Source organism: Orycteropus afer, unplaced genomic scaffold (genome assembly GCF_000298275.1).
Source record: "Orycteropus afer afer isolate SDZICR_OR568_19922 unplaced genomic scaffold, OryAfe1.0 scaffold00332, whole genome shotgun sequence".
NCBI lineage: Eukaryota > Metazoa > Chordata > Mammalia > Tubulidentata > Orycteropodidae > Orycteropus > Orycteropus afer.
The window spans coordinates 3,117,844-3,136,059 of NW_006921919.1; the positions used below are offsets into that span (position 1 = coordinate 3,117,844).

General features: G+C 39.0%; 1 protein-coding gene across 1 annotated transcript in view; it reads right to left on the reverse strand.

Moving 5' to 3' along the window:
• Window positions 1–18,216, reverse strand: part of PDE5A (phosphodiesterase 5A) — a 191,656-nt gene that overhangs the window by 22,242 nt on the left and 151,198 nt on the right. The window contains exons 13-15 of the mRNA XM_007952375.2: window positions 16,866–16,991; window positions 14,416–14,510; window positions 3,536–3,623 (exon numbers count right to left, since the gene is read on the reverse strand). Of these exons, the coding sequence (XP_007950566.1) occupies window positions 3,536–3,623; window positions 14,416–14,510; window positions 16,866–16,991 (309 nt within the window). The remainder of the gene's footprint in view (window positions 1–3,535; window positions 3,624–14,415; window positions 14,511–16,865; window positions 16,992–18,216) is intronic.

An 18,216-nucleotide genomic window follows, 5' to 3' on the forward strand; every position in this document is an offset into this window, starting at 1 on the left:
CTCGGAAGGAAGGTTGGGCAATCCTACTTCCGTAGTGATACTGCCTTGGAAACCCAAGGAGGGGTAGCTATGAGTCAGGGCCGACTCGACGGCAAGCAACAACAACAACATATTACATAGTAAGTTATAAAATAGAGGCAGATATGATTAGAATACTGTTAAATTTGCTTTTGAAATAAAAAGGTTAGCATATTTTCTTTCTTTAAAAGCAAGATATTAAAACGACAATTTTAGCTGAAGCACTGTTACAGATAGAATTGGGTTTCCCCAAAATGTACTGTAAATCCTAATGTTTATGCCTGTGGTTAACGAGCTCTGGTGGTGTAGTGGTTAAGGCTTTGGCTGCTAACCAAAAGGTTAGTGGTTCGAACCCAATAATTGCTCAGAGGAAGAAACATGAAGCAGTCTGCTTCCGTAAAGATATACAGCCTTGGAAACCCAAGGGGAGTTGGAATGAGTTAGAACTGACTCCAAGGTAGTGAGTCTGTTTTTTTTTAAATGCCTGTGGTTATAATCCCATTAGGGAATGGATTGTTTTTGTTATGTTAATGAGTCAGGATTAGTGTAAAGCATGTCTTGAGTCTTCTGGTAATCCATGGTATTTTCAATATTCTTTACCAACACCATAATTCAAAGGCATCAAGTCCTCTAGTCTTCATTATTCATTGTTGAGTTTTCACATACATATGAGGTGACTGAAAATACCATGGTTTGGATCAGGTGCACTTTAGTCCTCAAAGTGACATGTTTGCTTTTTAACAGTGTACAAGAGGTCTTTTGCAGCAGATTTGCCCAATGCAGTGCATCACTTTATTTCTTGATTTTTGGACCATATTTAATTCTTAAAACAGAATGGAAAAAGCTGCACATGCAAGAGCCAAGTTGAAGCTTTTTCCTTTCTTCCTGAAGGTCAAAATTCTACTCCCACTACTCTGGTACCTGTTACCGAAGAAAACTCTTGCGTGAAATAATACCACTTCCATATTATACTAACATCATTTCCTTATTCCCCATCAGTATCGAACTAATTAATATTATACAATCACATGATGTAATAAAATACGCAAGGAAGCCTCGTGGTGCAGTGGTGAAGTGCTTGGCTGCTAATTTAAAAGGTCAGTGGTTTGAACTCACCAAGGATCCCTCAAAGGAAAAGAGCTGGCGTCTTTTCCCACAAAGATTACCACTTAGGAAACGTTATGGGGCCGTTTTTCTCTATCCTATAGGGTTTCTATGAGTTGGAGTCGACTTGATGGCACACAACAGACCATATATGCAGAATTTATAAAGTAGGTTGCCAAATATTGGCTGTATGACTCTTAACCCTTCACTACTATGAGGTGCTCGGGGAGGGGTGAGAGTGCATTTCTCTTCACCTCAAGTCAAAGAAAGGAGTTTTAAGTTTCTTTGTTTCTCTGCTTTAGCTTAGTGGGATGGGTGGGGTAGAAGTGAAAAGCTTATAGTGGACTTGTGTCTGATTTCTGTCTGGAAACTCTAAAAGGTAAGAAACAGGCTGGCTAGCCACTCTGATTGCACAAGTGAAGGAGAGGTTGCTACTACATGATATAGCTTGCATTCTCTGAGTTTTTTGGACTTGGGGTCAATTTAAGGCTTGTTTTGTCCAAGAAGGAGCAGAGGGGCCTTAGTAGGAAGGAGCTGAAAGTGAACCACCAAATTCCTGGCAGTTGAGGGAAGAGCCACAAGGTGGTAAGCCAGACAGATCACTCATATTAAGGGCACGTCAGGTAGGCCATCCCCCAGAATGGCTCTCTGCAAGGATTACGAGATTACGCTTAAGAAAAAGAACTACAGTTTTAATACCAGTGACAGTCCGTTAAAAACATTCTTGCCCCTCTGCTCACCTATTCTTCCTTCCTATTCTCCATCTGTGGAGGGGTAAGACACTAAATGGGGGTTTGGGAGGTGAGGAAACACAAGGTAAGGAAAGAGAGAAGTCAAAGATAGCACTAAAGAAGGGAACCTAAAATTTTAAATCAAGTTCAAAATTTGGACAATTACATGGACTGGACATTTTGGTTTCCGAATTGAGAGCTACATGCTATATACTGGGGACTTCTTAAAGTAACTAGAGAGCTCTTTATTATGAAAGAGTGACCAGGAAAGTTATGGAATTCCCTAAGTTTTCTTCCGGAGGCCAAAGAAGAGCTAGCCCTACTGAGCAAACTTAAGGAGAGAGTGATACAATAGCTTTAAAATTATATCCCATGCATTGTGCTTAGTCAACATAATAATTACAGCTTTCATTATTTTTTGTTATTATGAAGATAATACATGCATACACCAGACAATATAAATAATGGGTTAATAAAAATAAGAAAATTGAAATTATTTATAATTTCTCTAGATGACAACTATTATTAGCATGCTGGTGTATATTTTACGGAGCTCTGGTGGTATAGTGCCTAAAGCATTTGACTGCTAATCAGAAGGCTGGCGGTTCAAACCCACCAGCCACTCCTCAGAAGGAAGGTTGGGAAATCTACTTGCGTAGTGATACCACCTCGGAAACCCAAGCGGGGTCACTATGAGTTGGATCCGACTCCATGGCAGTGCGTTGTGCTTTTTGTTTTTCGTTGGTGTATATTATTTTACTCTTACTATAACATTAATATGTTTGGCATAGCATATCATATGATTTCTTACATTGATAAAATATTCACTTAACCAAATTGTATAATAGCATATATATATGGCTTTAATTCTTATCCAAATAGGTGGCTAGTGATTAGAAGTTTCAATAAAAAGAGGAACAGATATTGTCTTGTAAAACCTAGATCTGTATAAGCTACTTCATTTGGGGTAGAGGGAGAAAAGAATTAGCTGAGAGACACAAAAATGCTAGAATTGTCGGTTTCTAATTTGGAGTAATCAAAACCACATTTAGTTGCGTAACCAAATTTCCCTCAGCAGGTGTCTTAGTTATCTAGTGCTACTATAACAGAAATACCACAAATGGGTGGCTTTAACAAACAGAAATTTATTTTCTCATAGATTGGGAGACTAGAAGTTCAAATTCTGGGTAGCAGCTTGAGAGGAAGGTTTTCTTTTTCTCTTGGCCCTGGAGGAAGGTCCTTGTCTCTTCTATCTTTTGCTCCTGGGCGACCTTCATGTGGCTGGACATCTCTCTTCCCCTGCCTCTGCTTGCTAGCTTGCATTTAGTCTCTTTTATATCTCAAAAAAGAGAGACTGACTCAAGATAAACCCTACACTAATCCTGCCTCATTAACATAACAAAGACAACTCATTTTCAAATGGAATATAAGCACAAGCATAGAGGTTAGGATTTATAACACCTATTTTTGAAATCCATGACTTCAGGCAACATTTAGACAGTGTTGGTTGTGTAGTGCAGTGATTGAGTATTTCAAATGTTTAGGCTTTGCCGTCCTTACCCAAAAAGGGATAAAGTATGTTCAAGAATTTACGATGCTGGGAACAAATCCAAAATCTAAAAATAAAATTGAATTTATAAAGCTCTGTTTTAAAATTCCACAACCATAAATTAGGTACTTACTGGACTATTAAGTATCATCAGGCACTGGTCAAAATGATGGTGCTCCATGATGGAATGACAGTAGAGTTGAGCCAGTGGGTGATCACTTCTGAAAAATATTTTGTTGGACAAAGTAAGTTAAAAAAAAAAAAAAAGAAAAGATCAATTTTCTCAGTATCAGCCAGTTTATCAATTTATGCTTCTTCTTACTCGTTACCTAATAGAGAGGCTATTTTACCAAATTAACAACGTGAACAATTTTCTCTTCCTTTATTGAAAAAAAATGAGTTTATGCCTGGAAAATGATGTACATAACCAGAGAGTCAAATACTGATATAACTGTTGCCAATTTAATATACAAAAAATTTTTTTTTTTTTCATTGACTAAAATATTAGGAAAAAAAAGCTAAATTCTCCAAACATTAAACAAACAAACAAACAAAAAATCATCTCTAGAACAGTGGTACAAATGTTATTATTGAATTTCAAAATCGAAACTGATTTCCAAATTGAAAACAAATTCACATGCTAGCTTCTACTAGGACATAATGCTCAGGATGAAGTTCAGCTTATTTACAAGGTTTTACCTATAAGAACAGGAGTCCCTGGGTAGTTTAAATGGTTAAATGCTCAACTACTAACCAAAAGGCTAGCAATTCAAATCCCCTTAAATGTGCCTTGGAAGAAAAGAAAGGTCTAGTGATCTGCTTCTGAAATGTCACAGCTTTGAAACCCCTATACAGCCAGACACATGGAGTGACCATGAGTCAGAACTGATTCGACTGCCATGAATCTGGTTTTGGTTTTGTTCTATTAGAACATAACTGACTGAGATGGAATTAACTGACATGTGCATGATGGAAGGTGAGGGTAAGTGGGACAGTCAGTGCACATGCCCCATTTGAAAAGGGAAGCAAGGAGATAGCTAAGTCAGAAAATTCCCCATGTGGGACGCACGTTTTCTTACTGCAGGATATCTCCTTAGTTGAAACTGGGGAGACTCTCTGGCATGGTGGACAGAAGATGGGGGATTTTATAATCAGATCAGTATATGTACGGAACAGTCACAAATCAAGTGGGAGAAATCTTTCTAAATCACAACTATCCTCTCTTCTCATATTTCTCATGACCACTCAGATGTAAATATAAAGCTGTTTTTCACTTTTTTTTTAAAGAAAAATAAAATAAAGTTTCTAAAAGTTCCTGTTCCTAGAATTTATAAGAAAGGGATTGATAAATTGTAAGACACAAAATAAATTTTGAATAACACAATAAATTTATTTCTTTATGTTGTTTTTAGGTGCCATTGAGTCAGTTCTGACTCATAGCAACCTTATATAAAACCAAATGAAACACTTCCTGGTCCTGTGCCATCCTCATAATCATTGCTATGTTTGAGCTCCCTGTTGTAGACGCTGTGTCAATCCATCTCATTGAGGGTCTTCTGTGTAACTTTGGACAACTCACTTGCCCTGTTTGGACTCAGTTTCACCATCTGTAACTTAAGAGGATAATCTCTAATGGTCTCTCTAGCTGGACATCATGTGATTACAAAATCAAGCATTCAACTGTATGGATCATAACAAATAATGGATGACATTGAGAAGAATGGGAATTCCAGAACATTTAATTGTGTCATGAGGAACTTGTACATAGACCAAGAGGCTGTCGTTCGAACAGAACAAGGGGCTACCACATGGTTTAAAATCAGGAAGGGAGTGCTGGACTCTATGAAGAAGAATACGGCTTCAGGATTGGAAGAAGAACCAATAACAACCTACAACACGCAGATGACACAATCTTGCTTGCTTAAAGTGAAGAGGACTTGAAGCACTAACTGATGAAGATCAAAGACTACAGTATGGATTGCACTCAACATAAAGAAAACAAAATTCCTCACAACTGGACCAATAAGCAATGTCTTGATAAATGGAGAAAAGAATGAAGTTGTCTGGATTTCATTTTACTTGGATCCACAATCAATGCCCATAGACACAACAGTTAAATCAAATGACGTACTGCACTGGGTAACTCTGCTGCAAAACCGAAACCAAAACAAACCCAAACCAAACCAAACCAAACCAAAATCAAAAACCACATTATTCACTGCTATCGAGTCAATTCTGACTCATAATGACCCCTCCTTAGGTTTCTGAGGTGGCATCTCTGTGGAAGTAGATTGCCCAGTCTTCCTTCTGAGGAGTGGCTGCTACAAAAAACCTCTTTAAAGTGCTCAAAACCAAAACACAACTTTGAGTACTAAGGTGCATCTGACCCAAGCCATGGTATCCTTAATTGCCTCATATGCATATGAAAGCACTACAATGAGTAAGAAGACCAAAGAAGAATTGATGCCTCAGAATTATGATGTTGGTGAAGAATCCTAAATATACTACAGACTGCTAGAAGAACAAATAAATCTGTAATTGCTATGGGAATTTTCTAAGGAGGTTAAAACTTCCTCCTGAGTAGGTAGCAAAAGTCTGAAAAACTTTCCCAGAGGCATAGGCAGAGACATGAACATTTATTCAGAATAGAAAGAAAGAGAATCAGGAGAGAAAGGATTTAAAAGACAAAGAAAGCAGGCTTACAAATGTTGCTAGCAAAGCAATGTCCAGTGGCAGTGTGCCGGAATGGATCCAAGATGACTGCTAACCTCCTCCTACTTTGCAGAGATGCTTATAACTGAGTTTGAGGGATTGGGAATGGGGCTATCTATGACTGGGAATGGAGGGCTATGTGATGGGCTTCAGACTTGGTGGCACTGGCCCCGATCAGGAGGGAGCCCCGGGCAGTGCCCGACGACCACCACCTGTCTGTGCTCTGAAAAGATGCTGCTGTTAGCAAGCTCTATGGCTTAAAACTATTCCAAGGGTGGGTTAATACATTATAGGGAAGGGGGCTAATACCTGACAGGGGGGAGCAGGAGAATATGTGACAAGGAGGGAGTGGGGAAATGGCTTGTAGTTCTCACAAGTGTGGCTAAACAAGATGGAATCTGAGAGCCATTTTGGGGGGTTTCAGTTACTGACCATACAATCTTGAAAGACGTATAGCCACAATGCTCCTTAGAAGTGAGGATGGTGAAACCTATCTCATGTATTTTGGACATGTTATCAGGAGGGATCAGTCCCTATAGCAGGACATCGTGCTTGGTAAAGCAGAGTCAGTGAAAAAGAGGAAGACCCTTATTGAAATGGATTGACACAGTGGCTGCAAGAATGAACTCAAACACAGGAACAATTGTGAGGATGGCACAGGACCAGGCAGTGTTTCATTCCATCGTATACAGGGTCACTATGAGTCAGAACTGACTCGATGGAAATAACAACAAGAAGCAGGTCAGATACTGTGCTTATCATGGAATAACCTGTGAAAAGGATGAATTTGTTGGAAACAAGACTGGAGGTGGAGGTGTTAGCTAAGAAACAGTTAAGTTAGCTAAGTAAGGAAGGCAGTCCTGGTAACCCAGGTAAAAGATAATGAACGGTAGCCTGACTTTGGTAGCAGCAGACATGTAAAGAAGTAGAGTTACTTGAATGCTATTAAAGAAACAGATTAGATAGGATTTGGTAATGCATCCTGATGTGGGCACTGAATATGCATGAGGGAGATGAAGAGAACAAGTATGAATGCTAAGTTTTTCCCTTGGGCAGCTAGGGGGATGGTGGTCTCATTTACTGACATGATTAGGGATGTGGGATGAAATAGGGGAAGATGACTAGTCAGAACTGTTGATTTTAAGGTACCTGGTCTGATAGTGTAGTGCCTAAGGCATTTGACTGCTAACCACAAGGCTGGCAGTTCAAACCCACCAGCCACTTCTTGGAAGGAAGGTTGGGCAATCTACTTCCATAGTGATACCACCTTGGAAACCCAAAAAGGGGTCGCTATAAGTTGGGTCTGACTCCTTGGCAGTGAGTTTGGTCTGGTTTGGTTTGGAGATCACTCAAGTGGACAGAAATATCTGAACTGAGGTCTGGGCTAGAGGTAATGCCAGCCAAAGGAATTAATGAGATTATCCAAGGATGTGGCCTAAAAGACAAACAGAGGTCTTAGGGTAAAGAGAATCCATTATCTCCTTTTAAAATCCTGCCTACTGTTTGGCACAGTGCCTAATGCATTTGACTGCTAACCAGAAGGTTGGTGGTTCAAACCCATCTGCTGCTCTGCAGAAGGAAGATGGGGCAATCTGCCCTGAAGCTCTCTAACTCCATAGCCGATGCCCACAGGAATTCTCTCTGCACTCCAGTTTGTCAACCTGGAAGTGTGGAAGTTAAGGCCTGTAGGACCACCTTTGAGCAATGGAGTATGAGAGTTTATGGTTAACTCCTTCCTTTTTCTCTTCTCATTAGACTGCTCTGGGTCTCATTTCATAAGACTCCTAAAAAGGATCTGGCAGGACTGAGCACCAGTAACTTGCATGGGAACACAATATATAACTCATCTTTGTACTAGATTTCCCTTCTTTCCCACTCCCAGTCCTATATTCCTGCTCCCTTGGGATCACATTCACAAATAAGTCACATGCACGTCAGCCTTTGTCTTGGGCTGTGCCTCCAGGGTAACTCAGGCTGAGACCGCTCTAAAATTGGCATCATTATATTTATCTTTTAGATGAACAAAAGTTCCAAGAGATTATCTAACTTGTTTAAAGTCAATATAAATGGTACAGCTGGAATTCAAATACTGCATCACAGGTCTGATGATACCACAGTTCTGTGCACACAGCACACACTCACTGACCTAGTTAAGAGACACTAGGAATGCAATGAGGTGGACAGAATACAAGCAGGTTTTAAACTTCAAATGTACATCACATTTTTTATACAATACAGAAAAGACTGCTTCACATTGAGAAAAGCCTTGGCACTGAGACAGATGGATGCAAATTATGTGTTTGCCTTTACTTACAGTCTAAAAATACAGATTTATGAATTAATGAAAGGGTGACAAATGCCCCAAATTTCCAGTTTACAAAAATAATGATGGAAACCAGTGTATTCTACATCCTGTTGCTTCCCACTCTTTCAAACACAGGGTTACACTGTCTCTTTATTTGAGGTCACATCAGAAGGACCCATTTAAACCACTGTTGCTGCAAAATTTTGTTCCCACACTGATATGAGCATTAATGGGTACGCATTCCCTCCCTGCATTTTTCTCCTGTCCTGCACAGTTGTCAGTCCATCTCTGACAGTGTCCTTAGGTCTCCCCTGCAGAAATCAGAACAATATTCTGTTGTTGTTGTTATGTGCCTTCCAGTCAGACCTGACTCATAGCGATCCCTCCTCGGGTTTCCGAGGCAGTATCACAGCGGAAGTAGATTGCCCCATCTTCCTTCCGAGGAGTGGCTGGTGGGTTTGAACTGGTTAGAAAGTTTAATTTTAAAGCCTTAGAAATCCACAGAAAATGAAAACCCTTCAAGAAAAACAATTCCACCACCTCAGACTTCCTCTTCTCACTGATTCTAACATTGAAAAGCCTTGATTCTGCTTTTCATCCACATATATTGCTTTGGGTTCAAATCTCTTAACTATTTCTTTGTAACCCACATCAATCCCACTAATTCTTTATCATCATTTCTCTCCAAATCATCACTATTGTTTTCTTCCAGCAACCAGAGGTTATTTTGCCTTCCTAGTAAAAGACTAGGCTTTGGCATATTTTTTCTTCTTTTCTCTAATCAGAATTGATGACACGGATATTCAAGTTGATGATTCATTTGATCTTTGGCTCTCAGTTCTTTTGACTTCTACTCTCTTCTTTATATCAACAATAGACATGGCCTTACTTATTTGTCTCATAGCTACTAGTTTCAAGAAACTGTGCTAGGTATAGCAGCTTTGCACACCCTAATCCATCATGTAAAAAAGCAGTATCTTAAACTCTCATCTGTCATTAATAGTATTGTCTTGTGAAAATAGCTAAAACTTGTATCCAAACAAACCAAACTCGCTGCCATCTAGTCAATCCTGACTCATAGCAATCCCCATAGGGTTTCAAGGTTGTAAATCTTTATGGACGCAGACTGCTTCATCTGTTTCTGTGGAGTGGCTCATAGGTTCAAACCACCAACCTTTTGGTTAGCAGCCAAGCACTTTAACCACTGTGCCACCAGCACTCCTTTAATATTTACTACACCTTGTTATGGGAGCTCTGGTGGCATAGTGCCTAAGGCATTTGACTACTAACAAGAAGGCTGGCAGTTCAAAGCCACCAGCCACTCCACTGAAGGAAGATTGGGCAATCTACTTCCATAGTGATATTGCCTTCAGAAACCCAAAGAGGGGTCGCTGTGAGTCAGATCTGACTCAACAGCAGTGAGTATACCTTGTTATGTGCTAGGAACTCTAAAATAGACACATACACATGAATTCTGTTAATCTTTATACTACCATGTAGTGCTTATGAGGTTAAGAGCAGATTCTGGAGCCAGTCTACCTAGGTGTAACTGGACTCCTCTGACCATTTGACCTTGGGCAAGTTATTAAAACTCTCTGTCCTCCTGTTTCTTTCTCTGAGTGACAGAATAATGATAGTTCCTTCCTCATAGGGTTTTTATAAGGGTTAAAGTTTGATAAATGTAAAATGCTTACTCAGAACAGTACCTGGTACATATTAAGCACTACACAGGTTTTAAAGGAGCTCTGGTAGTGTGACAGTTAAATTTGTATGTCAACTTGGCTGGGCCTGGTTGAGTAGCTGGGGAGCTAGTGGTAGTTATTCCCCATGATGAGACTGGCAATCAGCTCCATGGTGGGATCTACCACAAGCAACTGTTGCTTTGGGATGTTGTCTGCTTCCTGTATATAAGGAGAAGCCTTGAGAATAGTCTCTAGCTTATGGCAAGCTTGGACCCTGCATGTAGTTGTGTCGTTGTTCAGCAGCCTGCCATGCTCTGCCAAACTGGGGACTTACAATGGACTTGAATTAATGGTCTGCCCTGTGGTTTGGTAACACCGGGGCTGTGCCTTTTTACTTGTCAACTTTGGGTTTGGCAGCCTCTGCAGCTAGCAGCTGTCTGATGAAGAAAAGCCTCTAGCTTCAGTGGGCCAGGAGCTGGAGGCAGAGCTGAAGCCCAAGGCTGAGGGGCTTTCACCCAGCCCCTAGAGCCTGGCACTTTGAACTTGGACTTAAAGCCTCCAAACTGTGAAAGAATAAACTCCTGTTTGTTAAGGCCATCCCATTAGTGGTATATTTTGTCAGAGTGGCACTAGGTAACCATAACAGGTAATGTAGTGGTTAAGGCATTTGGCTACTAACTGAAAGGTTGGTGACTAGAACCCACCAGCTGCTCCTCAGAAGAAAGATGAGGCACTTGGCTTCCATAAAGATTAATAGCCTTGGAAACCCTGTGGGGGTTGCTATAGGTAAGAATCAACTTAATGGCAATGAATTTTTTTTTTTTTTTTGAGTACTACTACTATTATTAGGAGCTCTGGTAGTATAGTGCCTAAGGCACATGACTGCTAACCAGAAGGCTGGCAGTTCAAACCCACCAGCCACTCCTCGGAAGGTTGGGCAATCTACTTCCGTAGTGATACTGCCTCGGAAACCCAAGGAGGGGTCGCTATGAGTCGGGTCTGACTCGACGGCACATAAAAACAACAACAACTACTATTATTAATTGTTACTGACATGAGAGCTACAGTGAAATCTGTGAGAGCCAGAACTAGACGGACACCTTGTTTTTCCAGGCCTCACAAGTTTTATTTCTTTGGTACAGTCACCACTTTTCTATCACTCTCCATTTTGTGGACAGTATGTGAGCTTTCCTTCTCTGACAGGTTTCCTTCTGCCTTACACAGGTTCCAGCATTTGCAGGTTTTACTATAACTCAATTTGTACTTTACTAATATTGAAATCAGTCTCTCAAGTCCTCCACTCACACCAGCCTCACCAGGTTTTATTTCATTCTTGGATAAACTAGACTATTCAGTTTACATTTAAAAAAGTATAATTTATATGTTATCTTGACTACTGTTTTAAGTCTCTCAAGATCCTCATGGTCCTCTATTTCTATTGGGCCTGTCCATAACTTCAGCTTACTCTTGCTCCTCGGTTAATGAGCAGAGAAGACCATGAGACAGAAAACTTCTCCCAGTACAAATACACACAGTCTGACAGAGGTGACTAGGAAATTCTTTTATTCTGATTTTATTGATTCTTGAATCTTCTTTAAAGTACAAAGATTTATTTGACCATTTACCTTTTCTAACTACTATCCTATTTATTATTTTCTCCTCATTGTCAATTTCTCCTTCAAAGAACCACTGTTCCATGAAAATGCTGAGTTCATAGTGTTCTTGGAGTATCTTCATCCTTTCTCTTCTCTAAATCTTATCTACTTTTTTTAGGTCCAATTTCAATTTCACTTTCCCCATCAACAGTGAAGATGGACTGTACCAGTCTTGACCAATGCCTTCAACTGAGCACTTGTGGTCAATGTTATTATGCAAGTAGCACTTACCAGACTTTTTTGCACTGATCACTATTGTTTTATGAGACTATGAAAATTCCCGAGGGCTGAAACTATATTTGTACTTTTACAGCTCTCTCACTGTCTAGCAAAATGCCAAGGCCCTAATAAATGTCCATTATTGATCTGTATAAAATGTAAGATAATTGCACTATATTATCTTATAATATATCAAAGCTGAATCTAACCAAATACATACATACACAGTCTTCTTGTGTTGGCTGAAGCCCTAATATTGGAAATTTCCCTGTGTAATCCAAGTGTTACAACTGTGTTTTCTCTAATGGATGTCTGTATTTCAGCCATTTTGTTTCTACCACTATTTTAAAAAATAATATTGCAGTATCTATCTGAAATCTCTTTTCTTTTTCAACCTATGTGGGAGAAGTAAGCATGAGCAGTGATCTCTTCTCCCAAATGTTTCACTGTTATTCTTGCAGTTCTCCTCCAACATGGTAGTCTTCTTAATCAAAGACGGAACCAAAGAATGAATCAGGGAAAAACTTGCTATTCAAGGAATATCTTACATCAAATTCATTTATGAAAGATTTTCAAGATAGGAGGATTACAGTTTTTAACTGTGTTATCTATGAATCTTGTTTCTTCTGATGTATTAGTCTTGTTTCTGTGCCTTTTGTTTATTGTTTTACTATTCTTTACATGTAAGTTTGAGTATCTGATGAGATCTGAAAACAGAATACCTTTTCTGAAATTAGTACTTTTATACAGGCCTGTTGATTGGACTTTTACTCTCCCAAGAGTCCCCTGGTAAAGAAAACTCTTCTTTAAGTATCACCCATTTACCTAAGGAAAGAATAAAAGAAATATCCCTGGAAAATTCTTGGTTTTCTCTATTCAAACCACTGGGATGTAGGAAAAAATAAAAGTATCTGAAACTGCTTTAATTTCTCTTTCAAGTTATTATTACTCAGTAGAAGACTGCTTTGTGGTGTGTGTGAAAGCAAGATTTTGCAGTCTATGACTTTTTCCCAGGACATTTTTTTTTTCTTGAAGAGAAGATGACATTTCTCCAGATGTTTTTCTGGGTAAGTATTTTTAAATAAACAAAGGAAAAAGTAGCTGAGTGATTTCTTTACCCCCACTCTAAAGCTGGGCAATATAGTATCTTAGCACAATCCATGTACTAATACTCCATAGAATAATACCGTTACATTCAGTTGTAAGGTCTAGAGGGACACTTATCACATGGTTATTCTGATCTTTAGGCTGTATTGCCTGTGGAAGGCCATGCTATATGGCTTCACTGTTATAAATCTTCTCATGTAGATGTTGCTTTTCATAATTACTATCTGTGTCTTTGGGAGGCTAGGAACACAATCACATGACAAAGCACAGTAAACAAAAGACATGTCATCCAGTCAGTTCTCTAAATATTAGATTTTAAAGAGGCACCAGCCTATCTATGACACTCAGGAATGAGCCTGCTGTCTTTTCCCATCAGAAGGTTAGCAGAGGACATGGTTACTACATTGCTACAATTCTTTTTACATGAAGTTTTCTATTTATTATAAAGGGAATGTGATTACAGAGCTTTCTGAAATTTCCTCAAGGTATCTGACATTTGGAATTTCCTTAAGAGATCTATCCATTAATTGAATCACCCGCACTCTGATGTATGCTATGTGTTAAAACTTACATTATCCCTTTGAGGTAGGTATACTACAATCTCCATCTTATTTGTTATTTGTCATCGAGTTGGCCCCGACTCATAGTGACCTCTCCTTGGGTTTCCAAGGCAGTATCACCATGGAAGTAGGATTGCCCAACCTTCCTTCTGAGGGTTTGAACCGCCAGCCTTCTGGTTAGCAGTCAAGTGCCTCAGGCACTACACTACCAGAGAGATCAGAAAATTAAAGGATAGGGAGATTAGCTACCTGACCCAAGTCACACAGGGACTGTGGGGCAAGGCTAAGATTTGAATCCATGCCTGACAGCAGAGCCTGAGTTCTCCAACACTGACAGTGCTATACTGCCTTCACTAAGACCAGAAGCCTCCTTCTACTGAGTACTTACTGAGTACCAAGGACTGAGCTAAGCACTTATCAAATATTATTTTTTTCATCCTAGCATGAAATTCCTCCTATTATGAACCAGACTTAACAATTTTCTAAAGATTTTAAGCTGGGTCTACACAAACTAAAGCAAAATGCCTGGTAATTATCTACTGAAATACAGTTCTGAACATAAATATTTTTTTTTAATTTCAGGCCAAATGCTTTACTTTTTCCCCAACACAATACTGGGCTTGCATTATTTTTTCCCATTTCCCTTAAATATAACCAGAGTACACACGGGACTTGTACCAAAATTCTGTACCATCAAATCTTGCTGTGACTTTTACTTTAAGAAATACAGTTTAACAGAAACATCTTCTTGTTGTGCAGGGGAAAAGTCTTACCGCTGTATGTAAGAATTATTCACACCGCGATGGTCCAAATCATGACTTAGTGCAGCAATAAGCAATGCGAGTATCTCCAGGTCAGTCAGCTTGCTCTGTGTGACCAAAGACATTGAAGGAGAGCAAGAGAAAAATACAACGTGAATAACATAAAATTATACCATCTCTTCCCAGTAATCATGTATGTTTTTCCTCAGTATTTTCCTAAGTGTTTAATAATCACAAAAGACTTCAGGTAAAATCTTATTCTGCAGGGAATCAGATGTATTTTGCCATTCAGGTTCGGGTTATCACAAATGTCACTAATCGACAAAAATAGTCTAAAAGTCTCAAAAAATCAGTAACTCGCCCAACTACAGTAAATACCATTAATTCTTAATTATCTATCTCAATTGCATATGTGCATATATGGAATATGGAATCCCTGGGTGTTGCAAACAGTTAAGTACTTGACAATTGGCCAAAAGGATGGTGGTTTGAACCCACCCAGAGGTGCCTTACAAGACAGGACTGGCAATCTGCTTCAGAAAATTCACAGCCTGGAAAACCCTAGAGAGCATAGTCTTACTCGGCACACACAGGGTCATCTTAAGTCAGAATTGACTCAATGGCAACTAACAACAACAACATATATGGAATAATCATAAAGCACTTTAAACAACAGTTTCCTGTCTGTTAGTTCCCTGCACACTGTGCTGACTTTACTCTCTCTCAGTTGCTGTATCCTTAAGGAATGTAGACAATATGAATATTAAGCAAAACAATGGAAAAGAGATAATAGGAATAAAAATTTTTAAAATTTGCATAATATATCCCAAAGCCAAGCAGAGGTTATTTTTGAACATCTGTCATTTGTATTATCTATACTACTGTTCTCTTTCATGAGTAAGAAAAAACAAGTTGAAACTATTGTTGGCTCTATTCTATTGGAACTCCAACACTCTAAACAGCTTTTACGGCACACAAAAAAAATGATCATTTTGTTATTTCTCACGAAATGCAAGCATAGTCTTCAATGGTGATAATCTGTATAACCTTTTCATGCCCCAAGATAAATTTAGCCTATTTCTTATAAATGTGTGCTACAACAGGAAAATAAGATTATGATATTTCTTAGGGTTTCTTGGATAGCAATCATGTCTTTTAAAGCCCACCAGTTAAAATGGGCATCTTATGAAATTAGAGATGAAGAATAACATTTTTAGAATTTATTAAAAAAAAGAAAAATACAAAAGGCAGGAAAGCTCTTAACTGGAAAAAGTTATATGATGGATGGATGCCTAGAAACACTTACCTAGATTAACTAGTCGATTCCCACTGAAGTTAGAATCTAAAGACAGAGATATGAACAAAATTTGGCCTGGAAAGGAATGAATGAATTGAACAGTTTCTGCATTGATCTTCCTGGTGAATAGTCTCTGGTCAATGTATATGAAACCAAAACTTTCTGATTAAAGGGTACTTGTAAAATTGACTGATGGACTCGAACAGGCTGGCAAGTGTGAGTATGACACGGGAATGGGTAACGTTTAGTTCTGTTGTAGATAAGGTTGTCACGAGTCAAAACTGATTCAAGGGCAAATAGCAAGATGAGTAACATAAAATTGACTGGCTGCTCCAGAGAAAATCAGATAAAGGACCCTGGATGTAAGTCTGAAGCCAAGTTCAGGACTTTGATGGTTTTAGTGGAACTCTACTATGTAGTGTGTTGAATGTGAGAAAAGAGAGTATTTTTTTCTTATCAATACTACAGAGTTTTCCCCTAAAGAAAATATTTATTTGCCCAAAGACCATTTAAGAGTAAGTTAAAAAAAAAAAAAAAAAGATTTTAAAATATGCCATATATATTACATATGAAAGAAAATCAGCAATTATTTTGCCATACTAGTCCTCTTTAAAGGAGCCCTTGTGGTGCAATGGTTAAGTGATTGGCTGCTAACCAAAAGGGGGGCTTCAACCCCCCCAGCTGCTCCATGGAAGAAAAGACCTGGCGATCTGCTCCTGTAAAGATTTCAGCTTAAGAAACTCTATGGGGCAGTTCTACTCTGTCCTATAGGTTTGCTACGAGTCAGAATAGACTGTGGCATAAAACCACCACCAAAATCCAAAAACCAAACTCACTGCCATCGAGTTCCATCTGACTCATAGTGACCTCTCCTTGGGTTTCTGAGGTGATTATCACTGCAGAAGTAAATTGCCCAATCTTCCTTTCGAGGAGTGGCTGGTGGGTTTGAACCGCCAGCCTTCTGGTTAGCAGTCAAGTGCCTTATGCACTCTGCTACCAGAGTTCCCAAAACAACAACAGTCCTCCTCAATTAACAAAATATAATTTTTTATGTAAATAGAAGTAAATCATCTTTAATGTACATTAAAACTTAAAAAATATGTTGTACATTTGTACTATTAAAACAACGAAATATCTTAAACATATGAATAGCTCTAAAGAGTACCTGGATTTTGCCTGCTTTTAAAGCAGCAAACATGCACTGAGCTGTATTGAAGGCATGTCTCCAATTATGATAGGCAACATTCTTCCGATAATTCTTCTTAACGCTTAAAATCCAACTGCAAAGAACCTGTAGGAAATAAAACATAAGCAACAACAATAATTGCTAACACTGATCACATTGCAGGTACAGTATAAAGCTGTTGTTGTTGTTGTTAAGTGCTGTCAAGTCGTTTCCAACTCACAGTGACCCCATGCACAGCAGAACGAAACACAGCCCGATCCCACGCCAGCTCCATGATCCCTGCTATATTTGAGCCCTTCGTCGCAGCCACCATGTCAATCCATCTTGTTGAAGGCCTTCCTCTCTTTTGTCAACCCTCCAGCTTACCAAGCATGACATCTTTCTTCAGGGAATGATCACTTCTGACAACATGACCAAAGTAGGTGAGATAAAGTCTGGCCATTCTTGCTTCCAAGAAGCTCTTGTGGTGTAGTGGATAAGGCATTTGACTGATAACAGTATAAAGCATCCACATTTAATCCTTATAGTTTTGTGAGGGAGGCACCACTTTTTTCAGCATTTTGCAGATGAGGAAAATGACTCTCAGAAAGGTAAAATACATTCCTTAAGATCATGCTGCCAGTAAAGGATGGGGCCAAAATTCAAACTTGAAGCCTTTTAACTTCAGGGCCCACCATATTAACTAATTTATATGTGAAATGTAAGACAACTCTAAGACAGTTATTTTTGTCATGAGCAGAGCACTGACTAGCTTTTTAAAAGATACTAAGACCATGTGTCATCAATGAGGAGAGTCCAAATAGATAGTCACACATATATATAAATCCAACTTGGGAGACCCTTGCTCCCATTTTGTATGTCTGAGATGGTATTTAGTATAAGGCTTTGAGATTGGATTGGGGGAAGGATATAGATCATGTATCCAAGGACATATTGGAGTTGTAAGTCCTAATACAATTATATCTTTGTTTCTTTGAAATCACCCTCAAATATACTGCTAGGTTATTAAGAAGTAATTTAAATAATAATGTTGTTGTTGTTATATGCCGTCGAGTCGGATCTGACTCATAGCGACCCCTCCTTGGGTTTCCGAGGCATTATTACTACAGAAGTAGATTGCCCCATCTTCCTTCCGAGGAGTGGTTGGTGGGTTTGAACAGCCAGCTTTCTGGTTAGCAGTCAAGTGCCTTAGGTACTACGCTACCAGAGCTCCCTAAATAATAATAATAATAATAACAACAACAACATATATATAAATAAAGCCCTGGGTCCATAAGAAAAAAATACATTTTAAAAGACAGAGAAAAAGGATAGGCTCTTCCCAGTCTCA